General features: G+C 49.0%; 1 protein-coding gene across 3 annotated transcripts in view; it reads right to left on the reverse strand.

The window, feature by feature from the left end:
- Nucleotides 1-11,902, reverse strand: part of MTHFSD (methenyltetrahydrofolate synthetase domain containing) — a 25,856-nt gene extending 13,954 nt beyond the window's left edge. Inside the window, exons 1-5 of one of the 3 annotated variants that reach the window (XM_032284616.1) lie at nt 11,817-11,902; nt 9,906-10,009; nt 8,452-8,565; nt 4,773-4,886; nt 2,836-2,926 (exon numbers count right to left, since the gene is read on the reverse strand). In XM_032284616.1, the coding sequence (XP_032140507.1) occupies nt 2,836-2,926; nt 4,773-4,886; nt 8,452-8,565; nt 9,906-10,009; nt 11,817-11,832 (439 nt within the window). In that variant the 5' untranslated portion in view covers nt 11,833-11,902. Of the gene's footprint in view, nt 1-2,835; nt 2,927-4,772; nt 4,887-8,451; nt 8,566-8,597; nt 8,712-9,905; nt 10,010-11,816 lie in introns of all 3 variants that reach the window. The other 2 variants (XM_032284617.1, XM_032284619.1) reach the window with 2 other exon arrangements.
- Between the last annotated feature and the right edge of the window lie 8,825 nt (nt 11,903-20,727).

Genomic DNA, 20,727 nt, shown 5'->3' on the forward strand with positions numbered 1-20,727 from the left:
ACACACACACACACACACACACACACACACACACACACACACACACAGAGTAAGACAGGGGTTCCCAACTCCTGGCCACAGACCGGTTCCAGTCCATAGCCTGTGAGGAACCAGCACAGCACGAGGCGAGGAGCGAGTGAAGCTTCCTCTGTATTTTCAGCGGCTCCCATCACTCTCATCACTGTCTGCCCTCTGCCTCCTCTTCCATCAGCCGTGGCATCGGATTCTCATAGGGGTGCAAACCGTTGTATGAACTGTGTGTGCCAGGGACTTAGGTTGCATGCTCCCATGAGAATCTAATGCCTGATGATCTGTCACTGTCTCTTATCACTCTGAGATGGGACCGTCTAATTGCAGGAAAACAAGCTCAGGGCTCCCACTGACTCTATGAGTTGTACAATCATTTCATTATATACTACAATGCAAGAATAACAGAACTGAAGTACACAACAAATGTAATCTTCTTAAATCATCCTGAAGCCATCCCCTCCCTGGTCCATGAAAAAACTGTCTTCCATGAAACCAGTCCCTGGTGCCAAAAAGCTGGGGACAACTGCTATAAGGCACCTGTGTCTCAGCAAAGAAACCACCAGAGTGAACAGACAACCTAAAGCATGGAAGAAACTTTTTGCAACCTATCTGTCCGACAAAGGTCTAACATCCAGAGTCTATGAAAAACTGAAACAAATTTACAAGAAAAAAACCCAAACAACCCCATTAAGAAGTGGGCAAAGGGCATGAACAGAGACTTCTTAAACTAAGACATTTATACAGCCAACAAACATGAAAAAAGGCTTAACATCGCTGATCATTGGAGAAATGCAAACCAAAACTACAATGAGATACCATCTTATGCCAGTCAGAATGCTGATTATTAAAAAGTCAAGAAATAATCGATGCTGCAAAGGTAGGAATGCTTTTACACTGTTAGTGGGGATGTAAATTAATTCGAACATTATGGAACACAGTGTGGCAATTTCTAGAGCACCTAGAACTAGAAATACCATTTAACCCAGCAATCCCATTACTGGGTATACACCCAAAGGAATATATATCATTCTACCATAAAGACACATACCATGTATGTTTATTGCAGCACTAGTCACGATAGCAAAGACATGGAATCAACCCAAATGCCCATCAATGACAGACTGGATACAGAAATTTTGGTATATATACACCATGGAATACAATGCAGCCATAAAAGGGAATGAGATCATGTACTTTACAGGGACATGGATGGAGCTGGAAGCCATCATCCTCAGCAAACTACCACAGGAACAGAAAACCAAACACTGCATGTTCTGACTCGTAAGTGGGAGCCGAAAAATGAGAACATATCGACAGGGAGGGAAACAACACATACTGGGCCTGTCAGGGCAGGGGCAGGGGGAGGGGGAACATCAGGAAAAGTAGGTAATGCATGCTGGGCTTAATACTTAGGTGATGGGTTGATAGATGCAGCAAACCACCATGGAACACGTTTATCTAACAAACCTGTACTTCCTGCACATGTATCTCGGAACTTAAAAAAAGATATCTGTATCTCATATGCATGCTACCATGCACGACATCTATACTGGGAGCTCCCAAAGGGGCAGCTGGGGAAGGAACAGGGAAGATGTGTGGTAGAGCTCTCTGTGCTGTTGAATTTTCTAAGCAGATGCATGGCTACTTAACCATTTTACGTAGGGGGTTATCTGAATGATGACACTTAGGAAACTGCTTCCTTCTGTATACATCCCTGAACCTGATGCTCCTTTCAAAGAGGAGACCTTTGCCGATTTCCCACTGCCAAGAGCCCAAATCCCGTCGTCTGGCCTCAAGGCTGCTAAGAAAGGGCAGCAACCTAGTAAAGAGCCCGCTGCCTGAGGACCCTTCAGCCCCATCTGCCTGGGCAGTGGCCAGCATGCAGGAGCCAGCCCTGAGGCCCCTACTGAGGACATGTCCCCTCCCAGCTGGCAGGTCCCTACTCAGACTCCTCCTCCCACGCCCGTGAGTTCCGAAGTGTGTCTCGCACTGAGCAAGTCATGTCCTGTCCTGGTCCAGCTCGTGTCTGCCTCACCCACACACGGTGCACTAAGGTAGAGACCACTCAGTGCCTGCCTGGCATGCCTGGCACACAGCACATGCACCAGAACGGTGCGCTCCTGAGTCCCAAACCCTGATCACACAGATGAAGCACTGGAAACTGGGAATGCACTGAAAACAAAGAATAAAGAACAGCGTACCCACATCAGCTCCAGTGGCAGCTGGAAAAAGAGGGCGCCCTGCAGGTGGAGACAGTGAGGGGTGGCGCAGTGACCCTGCTTTCCTGACAAGGGCCCCCTGGCCTTGTGGACTGAGAGCAGCCCGCCTCACACGCAGCATGGCAAAGCACCAGGCCCTGGAAGAAGTCTCAGGGACACAGCATGTTGTTCAGGAGTCTGCTGCTTCATAATAAAAGCAAAGCTTCGAACATATTGTTTTTCCATTAGCTGGAGTCCCTCCAAAACCAACTATTTACTGACATACTGAAAAGAAATTCAGTTCCAGCTCCAGCTCACTTAAGAACAAAGAGAAAATGTGTCACCATCTGAAGAGAGAGTTATCTCAATTTATTTTTCCAAAAAAAGTGAAAATGCTGTACACATGCTGGGCTGGGGCCAGGAGTGGGTAGGCTGAGCCAATTCTTCATTATTGAAAAATGCAGTGGCTTCGGGACCAGGTAAGCAAATTCAGAAAGCAGAAATCGTCAGCGACTTTTTAGAGACAAGCAGCCTAGCACAGAGAGCCTGGCACGCAGCCACCTTCAGGCACAGCTGTCACACCCGAGTGCCCATTTGCTCATCTTACCTTTTTCAGAAACGGCCACGGATCCCACCACAACTAAATCCACGAGGACTCTGGAATCCAAGCCTATGGGGACGCTATAGTTCCTCACACCCTGCAATAGAGATGGATTTGAAAACTTAACTCCAGCTGCTTCCCCATTTTACAATTCATGATCAAAGTACATTCAGGGTTTGAGTCAACCTCTTGGACAAAACTGAAGCAGGCACACTCAGCACTGGGGATGTGGCATTTCAGGGGAAGCCGTATTCTAGAAACCACGTTAGGGCATAGCTCCCCAGTCTCTTTCCCAGAAAAGTGGCCAAGGGGAACTGACAGCACAAATTCATAGGCTGCTGATTCCATAACATTTATCAAATCGTTTATCCCCATAAGGCAGAAGAGCACACTGGTGAGAACGCAGGGCTGGGGTCCCAGGGAACTGGGTTCCAGAGCCTCTGAGCCATGGGTCTCCAGCAGGCTGGAGCTCTCTGAGCCTCAGTTTCTTCACCTGCAAGACAGGGATACCGCTCTCTGCCTCATCGGACCAGTGTTGGACTTAAATAATGAAATATATGCATTTAGCACATAAGACATGGTCAGGAAACACTGTATGACATATTTATTCACTATAAAATCCTGAAGGTCACTATCTTTATGTACAATACACTCACTTCTAAAAAATATCCCCAAAGTGTATCTATCACTTTATACTAACGCAGGCCTGCATTTAAAGAACAGGGAAGCTGAATATGTTCATGATTCTCATAACATAGTTTATATAAATCTCAAGAAAAAGCCACTTCCAGCCATTATCCAGCAGTAGCTGATCATTCAATGTGACACTGGGCCCTGCCTGCCAGTGAGGGCTGTGACAAGTTCCACATGGGTCAGTGCAGGCTTGGGGTCTCCCAACAGGCACAGAAGGGGGCTTAGTCCAGGACACCCTACACTGCAAGAAGCCCTGCATTCTCATCTCACAGGGGCCACAGGGGGTGGGGATCGACCACCTGCAAAGAACAGACTGTTTGCATTTGTGAATGCTGACCATCACCATGATATTGCCTCATTTTTCTACCTTTATTTTTCCTTTGCTCCTTCCTCTCTCTCTCTCTCTCTCTATACACACACACACACACACACACACACACACACACACATATACACACACACATATACATTACTTTATTGCACGTATTATATAAGGCATATCAACTTCTATTTTTTGAATAAGCAGAGTGCTAGTAAGTAAACAATAAAACATTCCAGTTTTATACATTAGGCTTAAGTGGCAAATCCTATAAAAAAGGGTATCTTGAATTGCCTTATTTTTTTATTCTCAGTAGATTAGGCATTAGATGACTTGGAGTTTACCTTAGTATTCTTTAAAAAGTCACCAAACTCGACTTCCTTAACTGTAAAATCCATGACAAACTTTATTATAATGCACACTAATGTGATATTTACACACTCAGCTTTACTAAATTGTGAGGCATTCAAGAAAATTTTAAATAAACATGGTCAGCAATTACTCATTTAGAACTGGTGAGGCAATTTCCAATGGAGCACATTTTAGAAACTCCACCCCGTCTCCCAGTTGCTCTGGTGGCATCTGATGAACAGATGGGAAAAGGAAGAAGCCACACAATACTAAACACTGCAGGCCAACACTGGGGCGCGCCAGAGAACCAGAGCACTTGTCTTCCCTTCTCTTACAATAAGGAATTCATAATTTGCCAATTTCGTGCAAAATACAAATAGAGTTACAGAAATAGAATCCATTTACTCACATTTTTCTACTTGGCTCCATTAATTCTTGAATACTTTAATATCTCTGCTATTTTGGCTCTGTTAAAAATGAATTCCAACTGTGTGATGCTATTTCATGCTATCCTAACTCGCCAGAAGGCTTCACAGGGTAGAGTTCTCCCCCAGGTGGGGACCTTGCTTCTAGCACTTACCTGAGAGGTGGCACATTTTCTCAAGATGTCTTTAGTTGCCCCAGGGGGTGGTGTGATCTTATTAAACAACCCGGTTCTCAGTCGTGGTGTTGGAACCAACAATGTTTTTTTGTTCTTTTAAAGAAAAGACAATACATTACAAAATTTAATTTTTCCATAGGACTTTCTTATATATGTTTTTACAACTTCAGGAAAAGACAAATTACTATTATCTGCTTTTTGTGTGTGTGTGTGTGTGTGTGTGTGCACCAAGGAAATTACTTATTTGAAAACCTAATTAACTAATGTGTGGGGTGGAGTTTTCTTACAATCACCACTTGGTACCTCCTTACTATCAAGAGCGGGAGGGTTTACTAACCTCGCTAATTTGACTTCACCTGCCATTCAAAATCGTTACAGGTAAAAATAGACAACAGAAATCCAAACTTGGGTCAGTTCTGACAAAATCCCAACCACGACTTTCCTGTGCCCCCTCTGCTGTCAGCACCAAGTGCTACCCAGTGACAACAATGTTGTGATCAGAAACAGCACCGCATAACTACCTTACTTACTCAAACATTCTACCTAGTGGGACTGTTCAGTACATCACAGTCAAAGAGATCAGTAATCATGATAATCAATACACCAACACATGCCAATAGCCCTTTACTTCTGCTCCGTTCTTTCCTGCCTATTGTGAAAACCTCTAGAACAGGGCTTCTCAGAGTGAAGGCCCCGGCCCAGTGCATCAGCACCCCTGGCACCTGTTGGAAAAGAATCAGCCCCTCTGGGGGTGGGGGAGCTTTCATGAGCTTTCCAGTGATTCTGACACACACGGAAGTTTGAAAACCACTGGCTGGGATGTCTCTGTAGATTATGCAAGGGTAAGTCACAAGGCAATCATGAGATCTGAGACATCTTTCATGTAAAGAATAGTATATTTTAGTGGCCGGGCGCGGTGGCTCAAGCCTGTAATCCCAGCACTTTGGGAGGCCGAGGCGGGTGGATCACGAGGTCAAGAGATCGAGACCATCCTGGTCAACATGGTGAAACCCCGTCTCTACTAAAAATACAAAAAATTAGCTGGGCATGGTGGTGCGTGCCTGTAATCCCAGCTACTCAGGAGGCTGAGGCAGGAGAATTGCCTGAACCCAGGAGGCGGAGGTTGCAGTGAGCCAAGATCGCGCCATTGCACTCCAGCCTGGGTAACATGAGTGAAACTCCGTCTCAAAAAAAAAAAAAAAAAGAATAGTATATTTTAGTTTTTGAGCAGATGATAACTCAAGACCAATAAAAGACCTATAACATCTGTGTGGCCTATTTCAACAACGGCTTGTCAACCACGAGAGCAAAGCACTTCAACACAGGCAGCTGTAACTGCCCCGCTGCCTTTCTGAGCGGTGGACATGTGGCTCCCCTAATTGGCACAGTTGGGGTCCTGTGCGCCACATGATGGGGATCACTCCCTCTTTTCTAGAACCTGCTCATCCCCTGGCTCAGTGGATCTCAGCCTTTATCGTGTATTAGAAACACCACCAAGCTTTAAGAATTACGGAGGTCTAGACCTCACTCTAGAGGCTGACTGAAACCTGGCATGGCCAACAGTCTTCAAACCTCCTTGAGTGACAGCAGTGTGGCCAGGGCTAGCAAGCATCACCTAAGCCAGTGGTCCACAAGCCTGAGTGCTTGGAGCACACCCAGAAAACTCATTCAACAGAGTCTGATGCTACTCTAGAGACTGATTCACAGGTCTGGGGTTCAGCCTGGGAAGCTGTGCATGCTCCGAGCACTGGCCGCTGTGCCTGTCACCTCGGGTGTGGCCTGAGGTTGTGTATGTCACCCACTGCCTGCCCAAATGCAGCAGGGGCTCAGTGACATGGATTTTTACCTGCATCCCCGCTGATTCTTAAGTCCTTAAAGTTTCCAAAGACCACTGAGGATCCTGTAAGCACCAGAAAGCAGGGATCACATGTGTGATGGTGTCTTCACACTCCATCCCTGTGTCCAGATTATACAAGGCTTACCCTTGCATAATCTACAGAGACATCCCGGGAGAGAGCTCAGTTACTTACTCAGCCTGAATAAATGATGGAGGAGTTCAGGGCTGCATTCCCCTCCCAGGCTGACTTGGCTAAGGCTGACCTCTGCACGGTGAAGGGTTCTGATTTTTGCTCTGAGGGGCCGACAGCTGAGAACACCCTGAACTTCACACCTGCAAGGACGGGCTCTGGAATCAGATGGCTGGGTCAGCATCCTGGCTGCACTGACTGATGTGCGGTAACCTGAGGGGGAGCCTCCCTGCCTCTGGTTTCAGGTGTGACAGAGGAGCAGAGATGACTCCCACAGGACTACCAGAGAACTAAGCAAAATAATACAGGGAAACATTTGGACAGAGCTGTGCCTCGAGAGGAGTGACTGCCGACTGCTGCCCTTCCCTGCTACGGCCATTATCACTTCCAGCTTATTAAAATGATTAACTGGGAAAATACGGCTGACAGGCTGAACTGCAATCAGTACACAAAATGACCTCCCACAAGAGCTCGGACCCAGGGCAGGACCCTCCTCTCAGCCCTGGCAAGAATGCACCCTGCCATTCACCTTACCACACAGTGTGGAAAGTGCCCCTCTAACCAGGGCTTCTCGGGAGTTTGACTTGACAGCATGGGTGGGAGAACGGAGTCACACACAACTCGTCGCAGCGTAAGGCAGAACGACAACGATCCCGCCGTGTGGCGTCCAGTACTACAACTCACACTATCAGCGTGATTAGCTTCGGCAAAGTCACATCAACCAGGCATTAAATTAACGGGGTCATTCGAATGTTGCTGATTTTATAGTCTTGTTTGCCTTTAACATATACCCTTATTTTGGTTTTATAGTTGCATAAAAGCTATCTGCATTAAAACTTATACCAAGTTTTATGTTTATCATATTAAATTAGATAACAGTAAACTAATTTAAATCAACCCTGGGGGATTTGTTTTCCTTGAAAAGGGACCTATATATTTTAAGCTGAGAAACAGTCCTCTAATAGAAATATTTTGAGGACACATCAGACTTCTTAATCATGATTTATGTTTCGAAGAATTATGTGGTGAAAAGAACTAAATATGTTGTAATCTTCCTCTTCTGATGAAGCACATCAAAACTGAGAATGCTTCAATGCCATCATTTTTTAGTTTGGTTAGGAAGTGAAAAATGACAATTTATTCTAAGAGCATGCCTGAATTTAAAAAGTTTAAGTGTTGAGAAGAAATCTCTCGGTTCTTAACCATGCTCTTTATAGTATCAGAACATGACAGGTGACCGTCTGTCATCCAGGAGCAAATGACTGCATTCAGCAAGCTCGTTAGATGCTCATTTCAAACGGCAAAGTGCTGTCACCTATTTTAGCTCCAGCTCCTCAGTTCTGGAACACCACAGGTTCTGCCAGGATTCCGATGCCTGGATGCCACTGTTTTCAATAGCCTTTACCTCCGAATTTGGCAACATTCAGGACTCCTGATTGACTAAATGCTAAACAGCTGAATGCTTTCAACTATTTTTGGAAAAATCACCACCAAGGGCACTTTCTGTACTGGAGGAAGTCAGAAGCACCGACTTTCTAAACACAAGACAGACGTATGCACTGACCAGCTACCTGGAAACGGCGTCCCCCTTGGCGGCCAGGGGTCGGCACCGCTCATGGAAGTGGAATTACCTGCAGTGCCAGCAGCCGAACGCCTTCTAGTGGTTTATCAGGGTCCACTTTAACTTCCTGAGTTCTGGCAAAAACGTCTAGGTCTTTGAGGTTTTGGCAAGCCAGGTAAGACCCCTAGTTAGGCAAACAGACAGAGTTGCACTTACTTCAAGAACGAAGAAGCGAGCGTTTTTCTGGGGAGCATCAGGGTTTACTTTTATGGTCCTGGCCGTTTTGAATGCTGGCAAGCGCAGTAGTTGCTCGGCAGCATGAGAAGCTCCCTGTTTTCAACGCAATCACCTGTTACTTAGAGGACAACAGCCCTCAGGCCAACCGCCACCCAGGGAGCTCCACCCAGAATCTCACCCAGACAGGCACTAACAGTCACCCAAAGCAACATCTAAGGAAGTAGTCAGGGGAGAAAGGGATTTGAGAAAAGTAGCCTAGCCCCAATTTAGTTTTTACTGAAATAAAGCATGCATTGCAAAAAGAATACAAATCCTAAGTACAAAATTGGATGATTTGTCACGAAATGAGCACAGCTATGTAACCACCACCAAAAGCCACAGCATGACCTGGAAGCCCCACCTCTCTCCTGTCTGATTCACTTTAAAGATTTCTACATGTTCTCTACATCCTTCATCTTTGTAAAGATACGTTTCTCTCTCTAGGGTAAGAAGCATTAAAACAAAGCACAGTAACGACAAAAAACCATACAAAAAAAGCAGTTTTTCAAAGGGACAGGACAGTCTTGGAGCCACCTCAGCTGAGGACCAGAGAAGGTGGAGCTTGCTGTGGAGAAGCCAGGCCTGGAGAGAGGCAATCGAGACAAGGTGGGCTGAAGAAAGCAAACAGCTGAGTCCTCCAGGCCGGGGAGGGCATTTTTGAAGAGCGTTTTCTTTTTGTCTTGGAAAACAGGCATGGCAAAGATTATGAACCGTTGCACTGCCTCTTTCAAGTAACTTTTTTTTTTTTTTACTGTCAACACTGTTAGGAACAGCCATCTTTGGTTGTCTTATGTTTTGATCAGCTGGGGAACTGAGGCCCAGCCTCGTCAGGCTGGCAAGGCATCCATTTCTTTCCAAAGGCGCTAGCATCTGGGCTTTCGTTTCAGTGGCCTTCGCTCCCTAATGCTCTTAGCAGGGCCAATTTTGTGAAAAGTCGTCACAGCAATAGCATGCTTCCAGCCAGGATAAGTATTTTACTTTGTATCAAACAGAAAACAGCAAGTAACACCACTTCACCTAGAAACAACCAAACCACCCCGCTCAGAGAGGAAAGAGGCCCCAGGTGAAGGGTACTTGGCATCTCTAAATGCTAAGGACACCCTTGCCAAATGGTTTTGATTTCACACCGCTACTCACTGCTCACCACATTCTGATCCACCATGAAGCACTACAATAATTTTATTAACAGTGTTATTCATTTAGGAAGATCTTCTTTTCCTTTGACATACTCCAGGAATGTGTCAGTACCTTAAAGTTGGGAATCCTGTGGTGAACAGGGCGGGGAAAGTCAGCTAAATTCTGTGATTCCATGTAGTCCCAAATGTGTTCACGAATGTCCTGTTTGGAGACACCTATTACAACAAAGGATTACCACTTATTAACATACAAAGGAATTTCACAGCACATGTGGAAAGCCCCCTCCCGTTACACACTCAGTCTCCTACACCAGAGTTCACAACTATGCCAGACCAGATTGAGGTCTTTTGGTCTCTACATCAAAAAATGTAATGATAAGTGGGGTGTGTGTGTGTTTCTTTGAAACGGAGTTTCGCTCTTGCTGCCAAGGCTGTAGTGCAATGGCACAATCTCAGCTCACTGCAACCTCCACATCCCAGGTTCAAGCAATTCTCCTGACTCAGCCTCCTGAATAGCTAGGATTACAGGCATGTGCCACCACATACTCAGGAGAAATTATTAAAGTTCAGAGTAAATTAAGCATAGCCGTAATATTTAATCCAGTTATACTAACCTTGTAGCAGTAGGGGAGAATAATAGAACCTACACCTTGTAAGCAAGCCCTCCTAGAGTTCTGCTGATGTAGAGAACTGTCCTCTCAGTCTTGATGTACTACGATTCCTCTATTCTTGTCATAAGTCAGGTAAGCTTGCCTTAGAACTAAGTCATCTATAAACCAGCGATTATTTTGGATTACTGACTACAATCCCTTTATTAGTGTGGACCTAATAATTAGATGACCATGTTGGCCTCATCTCCTGTCATTCCTCACTCTGAATCCAAAAAGTGGCTCAAGGACTGTCCTTCCCTGGCCCCAGTATACCTGACCTGCCCACGTCTCCCTTGAGGCCCTGTACCTCCTCTGCTCCCCTTCAGGTCTAGCCTAGATTCGACCTCCCCCAGGAAACCCTCACTGTGCGCTCAGCCTCAGGCAGATGACCCTCCTTTAGGAATGGAAAGAGTACCCCTACCATTGGGGTTTTCTTCAAACAGAAACAATTACATTGGAACAATGACTACAAAGTTACCACATGAGCTGCTTTCACCAACAGCCCAGAAGGCCTGGAATGCCCCCAGCCCTGTGCAGGACACCCCACAGTGTTACACAGAAATATAACACTGTGGCCCCTGCTCTGGAGTCAATTAATCCCACAACCCTGACTCCCCCTAAAAAAGCAACGGGCTACCTGGCAGGGGGAGCAGGCATTGCAAAATAAAAGGGCAGAGCCTTTCCTCTGGAAAGGTCCAAAACCGTGGGGAATAATCAGAATAATGAAAGGTGACAGTTACTAACGTGTGAAATGCCTGAACCCTACTCTGTAACTGTCTGTTTGCTCCCCCAGCAGGCGGTGGGCCCTGCTGGGTCTGCGTGAGTCTCATTCACTCTTCATTCTCCAACTCCAGGTCTGTGCTGGCACAGAGCAGGCTTCCCCAAAGGTCACCTTACCACGCCAGCACACGGATCACCGCCCGTCTACGGACTGTGTGCAAGCTGCCCACGCAGGCCGGGTGGGAGTGGACCTGCTCACCGCTGCGGCTCCAGCATGTAAAAGAGCCTGGCACACCCTGTGTACTAGGAGCACGGGGTCCTATCTGCCAGGCAATGCTGCGAGCCATCATCCAGCGCTTTTCCCGCGGAGAGTGACCTCCTACAGGCCAGGGGCTCCCCCACGCGCACGGCAGGCGTCCCTCCCGCCTCGTCCTCCTGTTATCTTTCTTTTTCCCGACAGCTTTCTCGGGATCCCGGGTCCGAGAGAGCCGCTGGTTCGACGGAACCCAGCACAGATCCCCTCCGACCCCCTCGCCCGTCTCCGGTGATTCCGCCCCATGCTCTGCCAGTCCCGGTGGCCCTGCCTCGACCCTCACCGGTCCCGGCCACCCCTCCCCACTCCGCGCCGCCAGCGCCCCGCTGCACCCCCTCACCCGTCCTCGGCAACATGGCTACGCCGTCTGCGCGCGACGCCTCCGGGGCCAAGTCTGGCGCACATTGACGTCACCCGCTCCACGCCTGCGCAGTGGTGGGAGGGGCGGGGCCTGAGTGGGCGTGGGCCCGGCGCGCCTGCGCAGGTGCGTGGAACCTGCTCCACGGACAGTCGCGCCGCTCCCGGTCCTGCGGCTCCTGCTCTCAGCAAGTCACTGTCGAGCGCCGCCCGTCGCGGGCGGTTTACCAAGCCCCGAAGTTACTGAAGTGAACGAGTGCCCGGCCTCCCGGAGCCCGCTGCGGGCTGACACACATCCCACCTCCTCTTCCAGGCCCAGGGGCCGCCTCCTCCGGGAAGCCCGCCTTGATTGCTCCTCCTGCAGGACGCGCCCTCGGGTGCTCACATCTGGGGGTGCGGCGGACTCAGCCGGCAGCTCTCTAAACGGGCAGGCAGATGGAGCTTCGGGGCCCGCCCAGGCCCAGCCCCGGCGGCGGCGCTCCGGGCGCCCGGGGGCCATCCTTTGAGAAACACCGGTGGATTCTCACCCTGACCTCCGCATACCCTGAGAGGAAGAACGTGGCAGCCTGCGCTTGCTCCGCTCTGTCGTTCCTGTTTGTCCACCTAAGGGCCGGGGAGGGCTCGGGGAGACCGGGCTGCCCGACCCTCACGTCCATGCCCTCCCAGGCTCCAGTCCAGCGGGAAGAGAGGAGGGCGTTCAGCCTGGCGGTGCCTTCGCTTATTGGGAAGAAGACAGACCCCACCCCACCCGGCACACACACAGATGTCAGGGACCAGCCCCTGGGAGCACCCCCTGAGCGGAGCCGTGGCATACCCGTAGCACGTGCCTCGCCCGTCACAAGCACTCAGAACGTGGTTGCCACCTTTCAAAATGACATGCCCAAAACTTGAAGGGATCCTCGCCACAAACTTGCGAAACAGACAAAAGCGTTTGAATGCCCGCCCATTTGACAGATAAAGAAAACCGTGTTCCGTGTTCAAGCGACTTGTTCAGGCCTCCCAGTAACCGCTACTGTGCCCTTTGCCCTCCTCAGGACATAATTACGGATGGTAATTAACAGTGCTACGATGTGCCAGGCATGGAGCTTAGCGCCTTCAAAGTCATGGCTAAACAGCTTTCACAGCAGCCCTCAGGCAAATGAGCCAGCGTTCTACAGAGGAGGCAGCAGATACTCGGACACGTTAAAGAAGCCTGGCCTAAGTCTCCCAGCTGGAAACGGGTAGAGCAGTGATGCGGCCACCTGCTTAATTGCAGCTCTTGTGGGTCCCATCACAACTGTCTCTCTATGTGGTGTCCACAACATTAATACACAGAGACACTGAGGAGCCTTAGTTCTGCTTGTGGGTGGCCCTGTCTTTCTCCAGGCTTGCAAAAGCAGGGCAAACATCATTTTGGAGGTCATAACACAATCAAAGAGGTTGGGTGTCCTTTTCCCCCCTGTCATGGAAGCACTGTAGATCTGCAGAGTGTTTTATGCAAGTAGATTTGGTCCCAGCAGTAAAAGTGTGTGCAGGACTCAGTTACCCAGCTGTGCTCAAAACACAAAAAGCCCAAGTCCCTCAGATGGACAGCCTGGCATGGCCTCCAGATGGTAACGAGATGCCAGGGACAATCTGCCAGTGGCAATTCTAGAAAGCAGGTATTGTTTCAGCTCCTTCATATCATGTTTTCAAGTTAGAAGTACCTCAAAGAGCTCAGGCGTTTACTCCCAGCTCCCTGAGGGCGAGGTAGAGGATGACTTGAGCCCAGGAGTTTGAGGCTGCAGTGAGCTATGATGGCACCACTGCACTCCACCTGGGTGGCACAGCAAGACCTCTCTCTGAAAAACAAAACAATAAATGCAATAATAAAGAGTAGTAAGAGATCCCTTAGAAAAAATCGACTGGCTCTTTTGTGAAAGGAAGATGCTCTCAGGATAAATAGCTAATGCATGTGGGGCTTAATTCCTAGGTGATGGGTTCACAGGTGCAGCAAACCACCGTGGCATGTGCTTACTTATGTAACAGACCTGCACCTCCTGCACATACATTCTGGAACTTAAAATAATTTTTTTTAAAAAGAAGATGCTATTGAACTTTAACCCAAATGCTTCAAACTCAATCATATATGTAAATTTTTATTTGGGCCCTTTAGGACAGATAGATAGATGACAGATAGATATTTGGCAGACTTTATCATTTAGAAGAGTTTTGGCTTGGCCTGGAGTGGTGGCTCACACCTGTAATCCCAGCACTTTGGGAAGCTGAGGTGAGCAGATCACTTAAGGTCAGGAGTTCATGACCAGCCTGGCCAACAAAGTGAAACTCTGTCTCTACTAAAAATACAAAAATTAACCAGGGGTGGTGGCTCATGCCTGTAATCCCAGCTACTCGGGTGTCTGAGACGGGACAATCGCTGGAACCCTAGAGGTGGAGGTTGCAGTGAGCCGAGATTGTGCCACTGCACTCCAGCCTGGGCGACAGAGTAAGACTTCATTTAAAAAAAAAAAAAAAAAAAAAAACAAAGAAAAGTTTTGGTTCACAGCAAAATTGAGCAGAAAGTACAGAGTTCCCATATGCCACCCCACTACTCCACCACCATCAACATCTTGTAGGGAATGGCACATCTGTTAACAATGAATGACCTTACACTGATACATTGTTCTCATGCAACACCCTGCAAGGAAGGTACATCTGCTACAATGAATGAACTCATAGCACACTGGTACTTCATGCCCTGCAGTGGAATGCTAGGCTTGGTACACTCAATGAACTTAAGCTGATACATTGTTACCCAACATCCATGGTTTACATTAGAGCTCAGGCTCCATGTCTGTTCTGGACTTTTGACAAACACATAATGGCATTGCCTGTCCCTGGAGTATCGCACAGAGTATTTTTACTGCCCTGCAGATCCTGTGTGCTCCGCCTGTTCTGCCCTCCCTCCCTGCCAACCCCTGGCAGTCACTGGCCTTTTTTCTTTTTCCGAAGCCTTTTCTTTTCCAGAAAGTCATGTAATTGGATCATATACTATGTAGCCTTTTCAGACAGGCTTCTTGCACTTCGTATTATGCATGTAAAGCTCCTCTATGTTTTCATGACTGGACAGTCCTCTCTTTCTAGTGCTGAGTCATATTTCATCCCTTTGGTGTCCCAGTTTATTTATCCATTCACCCATGGCTGGACCCCTCATTGTCCCTACATTTCAGCAAACAGGCATAAACCTGCTGCAACTGTCCCTGTGCAGGTTCACGGAGGATTTCAAAGCTTGTCACAGGCACCTGATGAATCCTCACCATCCTTCTAGAACCTGGCTGGAAGGAATAGAATGAAAATGGTGAGTCTGCCTAGGCGTGAAGAGCGTGGCTGTGTCTCCAAGCTGTGTGACTTTGGGTAACTAACATCACCTCTCTGAGCTTCAGTTCCCTTTTCTGTAAAACGTGGCGGGGGCGGGGGGGAGGTGACTCCTTCATCAGAGGTGCTGAGAAAATGGAGAGGGGTTTGGTGCATAGGGAGTATGGGCACCTGCCTGGCCAGCCCTCAGGGGCAGAGCATGGAAGCTAGCTGTCCCTGTTCTGTCACAATCCTGAGACTGACATGAGAAGGCAGGCTTGCAGAGATGAGGTCCACTGAGGGGTCACCTCCCGCCCGTGTGCGTCTGAGGCTCCAGCACTTCCCAGAGCCTGCGCGTTTTGGGCATGGGCGGAAAGGGCGAACAGCAGATTCACGTCCCGCTTCCTGCCTCTTACTCATGCGCACACAACTCCTACACTGTTAACGAGCAAAGAAAAAGAAAAAGAAAAACACATGGATGATTCTGTTCACAGTGAAGGCCAGCTCCGGAGAAGCTAAAACCACCCTGCCACCCTGGGGCGTCCCCGTCAATGGGCTCTGCTGCCCGGCCCTGCCGGTGCCCCTTCCTGCGATCAGGTGAGGCACATTTGTCAGCACCTGGCACGGCCTGGGAGATGGTGCCAGGCAAGATGGGGACGCCTGAAGAGTCACGGTCAAACCTAGTTGTTCTCACTGCCACCACCCAGGTCAAGAATGTGTCGCCCAGCCTGGGAACACAACCGCCTCCGGCCGTGGGCTCTCCCAGCTCCTGCAGCTGCCACCCCTGTCATTTCTCTTACCAGCCTTCCATCTGCCTGGATCCCTGCATGTCCTCCAGTGGCGACCTGGTGGCTTCCTACAGCCTCCCCCAGGGAGAGCACACATTTCTCATCTGGGCAGCTGAGGCCTCGCCAAGCCCTCTTCCACACCAACTGTGCCTCAGCTGTACTGCCCCAGCCAGCTCCAAATTCAGGTCTCCTCTTCTCCTTCCTGGTTTCCATCATGTTTTTCCCATTCCAGTTTCCACAGGTCAAAAATCCCACGGCCCCCAGTGTGAGCATTCATGTGAGCCATGGACTCAGGTGACCATGGTGCATCTGTGTGGGTCAGGGACTGAAGTAAATGCATCCTGGGGTGTCGCTGGAGGAGCTGGTTATGTGCAGGGCTGGGGGCAGAGGAGAACCCTCTGCAGCTTCCACTCAGTTTTCCTGTGCATCTAAGAATACCAGATATGTATATATAGACTATGAAAAATAAAAGTGGGGCTTCGGCAAACTTCACTGCTTCACATTTTACAGAAAAGGGAACTGAAGCTCAGAGAGGTGGTGTTACTTACCCAAAGTCACACAGCTTGGAGATTCACACTCACACTCTTTGCACTTAGGCAGACTCACCATTTTCATGCTATTCCTTCCAGCCAGGTTTAAAAAGAGTGGTGAGGATTCATCAGATGCCCGTGATAAGCTTTGAAATTCTCCGTGAACTTGACCAGGAATAGTTACAGCAGATGTATGCATTTTTTAATCTGACCAAGTGGGGAACCAGCAAGTGCAGTGAAAGGTAACACAGGGAGCCAGGAAAACGGAGACGAATGGCTTCAAGGCTTGAGCAAAGAAGCCTGCAGCAGAACTCAAGGAAAACCCAGCCGGGGGCTGGAGAGTGGAGGGAGGATCCCGGGACAGCGCTCCCGTATCCTCAGATGAAGCCAAATGTGAACGTAAATATACTGTGCACAGTGTGTGACGATTATGCCATGTTGATAACAGGGACAATTTAGGTCCTGTTTGAAAACATCCCCTTGGCACCTGGGAACCAACCAGTTTCTTCTGAAGTTCACTTATTGCCTTCTTTAAATACAGAGCAGGAAGCCGGCGGACCCCAATTTTAAGTGCCAAAGAGAAAGAGCAGCAAAGCCCTACTCTTTTCTTTTAAGATGGGGTCTCACTCTGCCACCCACGCTGCAGTGCAGTGATGTGATCTCGGCTCACTGCAACCTCTGCCTCCTGGGCTCAGGTGATTCTGCCTCAGCCTCCTGAGTAATTGGGATTAAGAGCACCCACCGCCATATCTGGCTAATTTTTTTTGTATTTTTGGTAGAGACAGTTTTCACCATGTTGGCCAGGCTGGCCTCAAACTCCTGACCTCAGGTGATCTACCCACCTTGGCCTCCCAAAGTGCTGGAACTACAGGCGTGAGGTACTGCGCCCGGCCTCAGCTCTGCGCTTCTCTTTTCGTTTGTTTGTTTTTTAACTTTTCTTTTTCTTGAATTTTCTTTCTTCCTCCCTCCTCCTCTCTCTCTTTCTTTCTCTCTTTCTTTCTCCCTTCCTTCCCTTCTCCCTTTCTTTTTTTTTCTTTCTCTCTCTCTCCCCATTTCTTCCTTCCTTCCTTTCTCTTCCTTCCTTCCCTCCTATCTTCCTTCCTTCCTCCCTCCCTCCCTCCCTCCCTCCCTCCCTTCCTTCCTTCATTGTAACTGCCAGAAGACATCGTTAAAGTTGAGTCAATGGTCTCTGAGCGGGGAAAGTGTAGCTAGAAAGCATTCTTTTCACTTTAACGTCTTCTGTAAGGAGGGATTTTTAGCCGTGTAATTAACATGGGATGCTCATGCTTTGTAACCATCAGTACAAACTGTGAGCAACTCCTTGCCATCTCCTATATCCGACACTGCACGAGACAGAGGGAAGTCAGGGCGTTCTGCTTCTGTGTTCCCTTTTGTGGTGAACTTTAAAGATCATAATTCTTCAAAGCTATATCCAGTAGCTTTAATTGTACTTTTAATCTGCCTTCAAAGTAATGGCACAAACCTCAATTACCTTTGCACCAACCAACTTCACAAAATGTAAGATTGTTTAGGAAGCTAATAATTGAAAAGGTATTTCAAGAAATGTTTTCCCTCAAATTAGGGGTCGCCAGATTAAATACAGGTTTCCCAGGTGAACTTCAGATAAGTAATTTTTTTTTTTCCATTTTTAGTATAAGCATGTCCCATGCAGTCTGTGGACATTGTTATTTTTTTCATTTTTAGTATAAGCATGTCCCGTGCAGTCTGTGGACATTGTTATTTTTTTCACTTTTAGCATAAGCATGTCCCGTGCAGTCTGTGGACATTGTTATTTTTTTCACTTTTAGCATAAGCATGTCCCGTGCAGTCTGTGGACATTGTTATTTATTTTCATTTTTAGTATAAGCATGTCCCGTGCAGTCTGTGGACATTGTTATTTTTTTCATTTTTAGCATAAGCATGTCCCGTGCAGTCTGTGGACATTGTTATTTATTTTTCATTTTTAGTATAAGCATGTCCCGTGCAGTCTGTGGACATTGTTATTTATTTTCATTTTTGGTATAAGCATGTCCCGTGCAGTCTGTGGACATTGTTATTTTCATTTGCTCAAGCTGGCAACCCAAAAAGGCCAAGGAGAAAGGACGCTGCAGCATAAACTTGCTCCTCTCCCAGCTTTCAAGTCCCCCAGTCTGTTGCCACCTTATCCAAGAAACTCACGCAGCCTCTTCCTTCCTTTTCTGATTCTTCTGGGCCTGCTCAGCCTGACCCTCCCTCCCTCCCTACACCGCCCTGTGGCAGGGACAGCAGGCTTGGGCCTGCCGCCTGGCTGGTTCAAATCCCGGGCCTACAGCTCTCGAGCTGTGTGAGGCTCGGGGAGTCACTGAACATCTCTGTGCCTTGCTTTTCAATTGCAGAGCGGGAATAGAAGCGCCATTGGCACCTGCCTCTCTGTGCTGGGAGCGTGAAGTGCTGAATGTATGCACAGCCGTGAGAACGGCACCTGGAACACCAGTGAGAGCTCTTCAGAGGCAATAGCCTCAAAGAAAGTCTCGGCCTGTCATTGCCTGTGTGCCTGCCACACCGTGGGAACCAGAGAGCACTTGACAATGAGTGCCCGTTTCTTACGCGGTGTCTGCCTAAAACAAGTGCCAGTAAATGTTGGAAGCAAATCCTGGGGCTGGGCCGCAAATGGGAGACAAGGCCTGTGTGTTACGGTTGGGGAGGCAGTGAACTGGGGGGGGTATCTCTGAAGCCCCTTTGTTCAATGTATCATTAAGAGCATGGAGTCTCTGCCAAGAGAGCCATGCACAGGGCAGCCCAGGTCCCTGCCTGCCTTCTTGGTATGGGGTGGGGGTGACAGAAACAACAGACAGAAGAACACAGGAGACCACACCAGGCAGGGTGGCCTGTGCCACTGAGAACAGGAGTGAGGAGAAGCGGGGAGGCCGGGGGAGGGAGGTGAGCAGGTGGCTGGGGAGGCCTCCGGGGTGGGGCAGGGGAGTAAAGAACTGGGATGAGGGATGAGGCCCAGGACAGCAGGCGCAAGCGCCCTGAGGTGGGTCCAGGCTGGGCTGGCCACAGAAGGCCCCTGTGTGGATGCACACAGGCAAAGGTGGGGGGCCAGGGTGCGGGAGGGTCTTGGCTTTCACCGGCTCCTAAAGGTGGACAGCACCCGATGGCAGTGGTGGTCGGATTCCCCTGGGGGAGCGCCCTACACTCTTGGCTTTATTCAGTCTTTCCCAGGTCACGCTGGGGTCTCAGTTATGCCCCTGGGGGCCCCAGCCCCAGTCCCAGGGGTTACTGAGGCACCAGCTGAAGCTGTGGCTTTTGAGCCTGGCTTATCCCCTGGGGCTCAGAGCGCCTGTCCGACAGGCTGCAAGTTTGGTGAAAATCAAATTGTCCCCTCGCCTCTTTCTCACCCTGTCCTTGCCCAAACGCCAAAGTCCTGTCTCACCTCCTCAGGGCAGCCTGCTTTCCGCAGGCTTTTTCAGAGTCCATACCCCACAGGGTCAACCACAGGGGTTCAAGTTAGCGATATGGAAAACTAAAACCCATCCACATTAAGTTGTGTGGGGTCAGAAGTCATGACCTCAGGCAGACACCACTGACTCTGTCTAGTTATAGTTTCCATATAGATTGTGTTTATTCATGTAGAAGTTTTTCTTTTAACTTTAAATCTCCTCTAATTTCCAAGTTTCTAACTCTTAATCTCAAAGAGGCAGCAAAGGAGTGGGTTAAGAGTTCCCAGTTTCATCACTTGGCGGCTGCAAGAGTTGGTTTAGTTATGTAAGATCTCAGCTTCATCATCTGCAACATGATGGCATTAATAGTACCTATCCTAAAAGAGGAGTACGTGAGAGGTCGTGGCCAAAATGCTTAGCGCCGTGCCTGGCACACGGTGTGTACACATTACTTCCCCCCACTTAGCGCCGTGCCTGGCACACGGCGTGTACACATTACTTCCCACCACTTAGCGCCGTGCCTGGCACACGGCGTGTACACATTACTTCCCCCCGCTTAGCGCCGTGCCTGGCACACGGCGTGTACACGTTCCTCCCCCCCGCTTAGCGCCGTGCCTGGCACACGGCGTGTACACATTCCTCCCCCCCGCTTAGCGCCGTGCCTGGCACACGGCGTGTACACATTCCTTCCCCCCGCTTAGCGCCGTGCCTGGCACACGGCGTGTACACATTCCTCCCCCCCGCTTAGCGCCGTGCCTGGCACACGGTGTGTACACATTACTTTCCCCTTCTCTATTATGGAGAGCAATCTTGGAAACAGTCCTACACTCACTCAATAAGCA

Source organism: Sapajus apella, unplaced genomic scaffold (assembly GCF_009761245.1).
Source record: "Sapajus apella isolate SASKATOON/1434 unplaced genomic scaffold, GSC_monkey_1.0 scaffold15, whole genome shotgun sequence".
NCBI classification, from domain to species: Eukaryota; Metazoa; Chordata; class Mammalia; order Primates; family Cebidae; genus Sapajus; species Sapajus apella.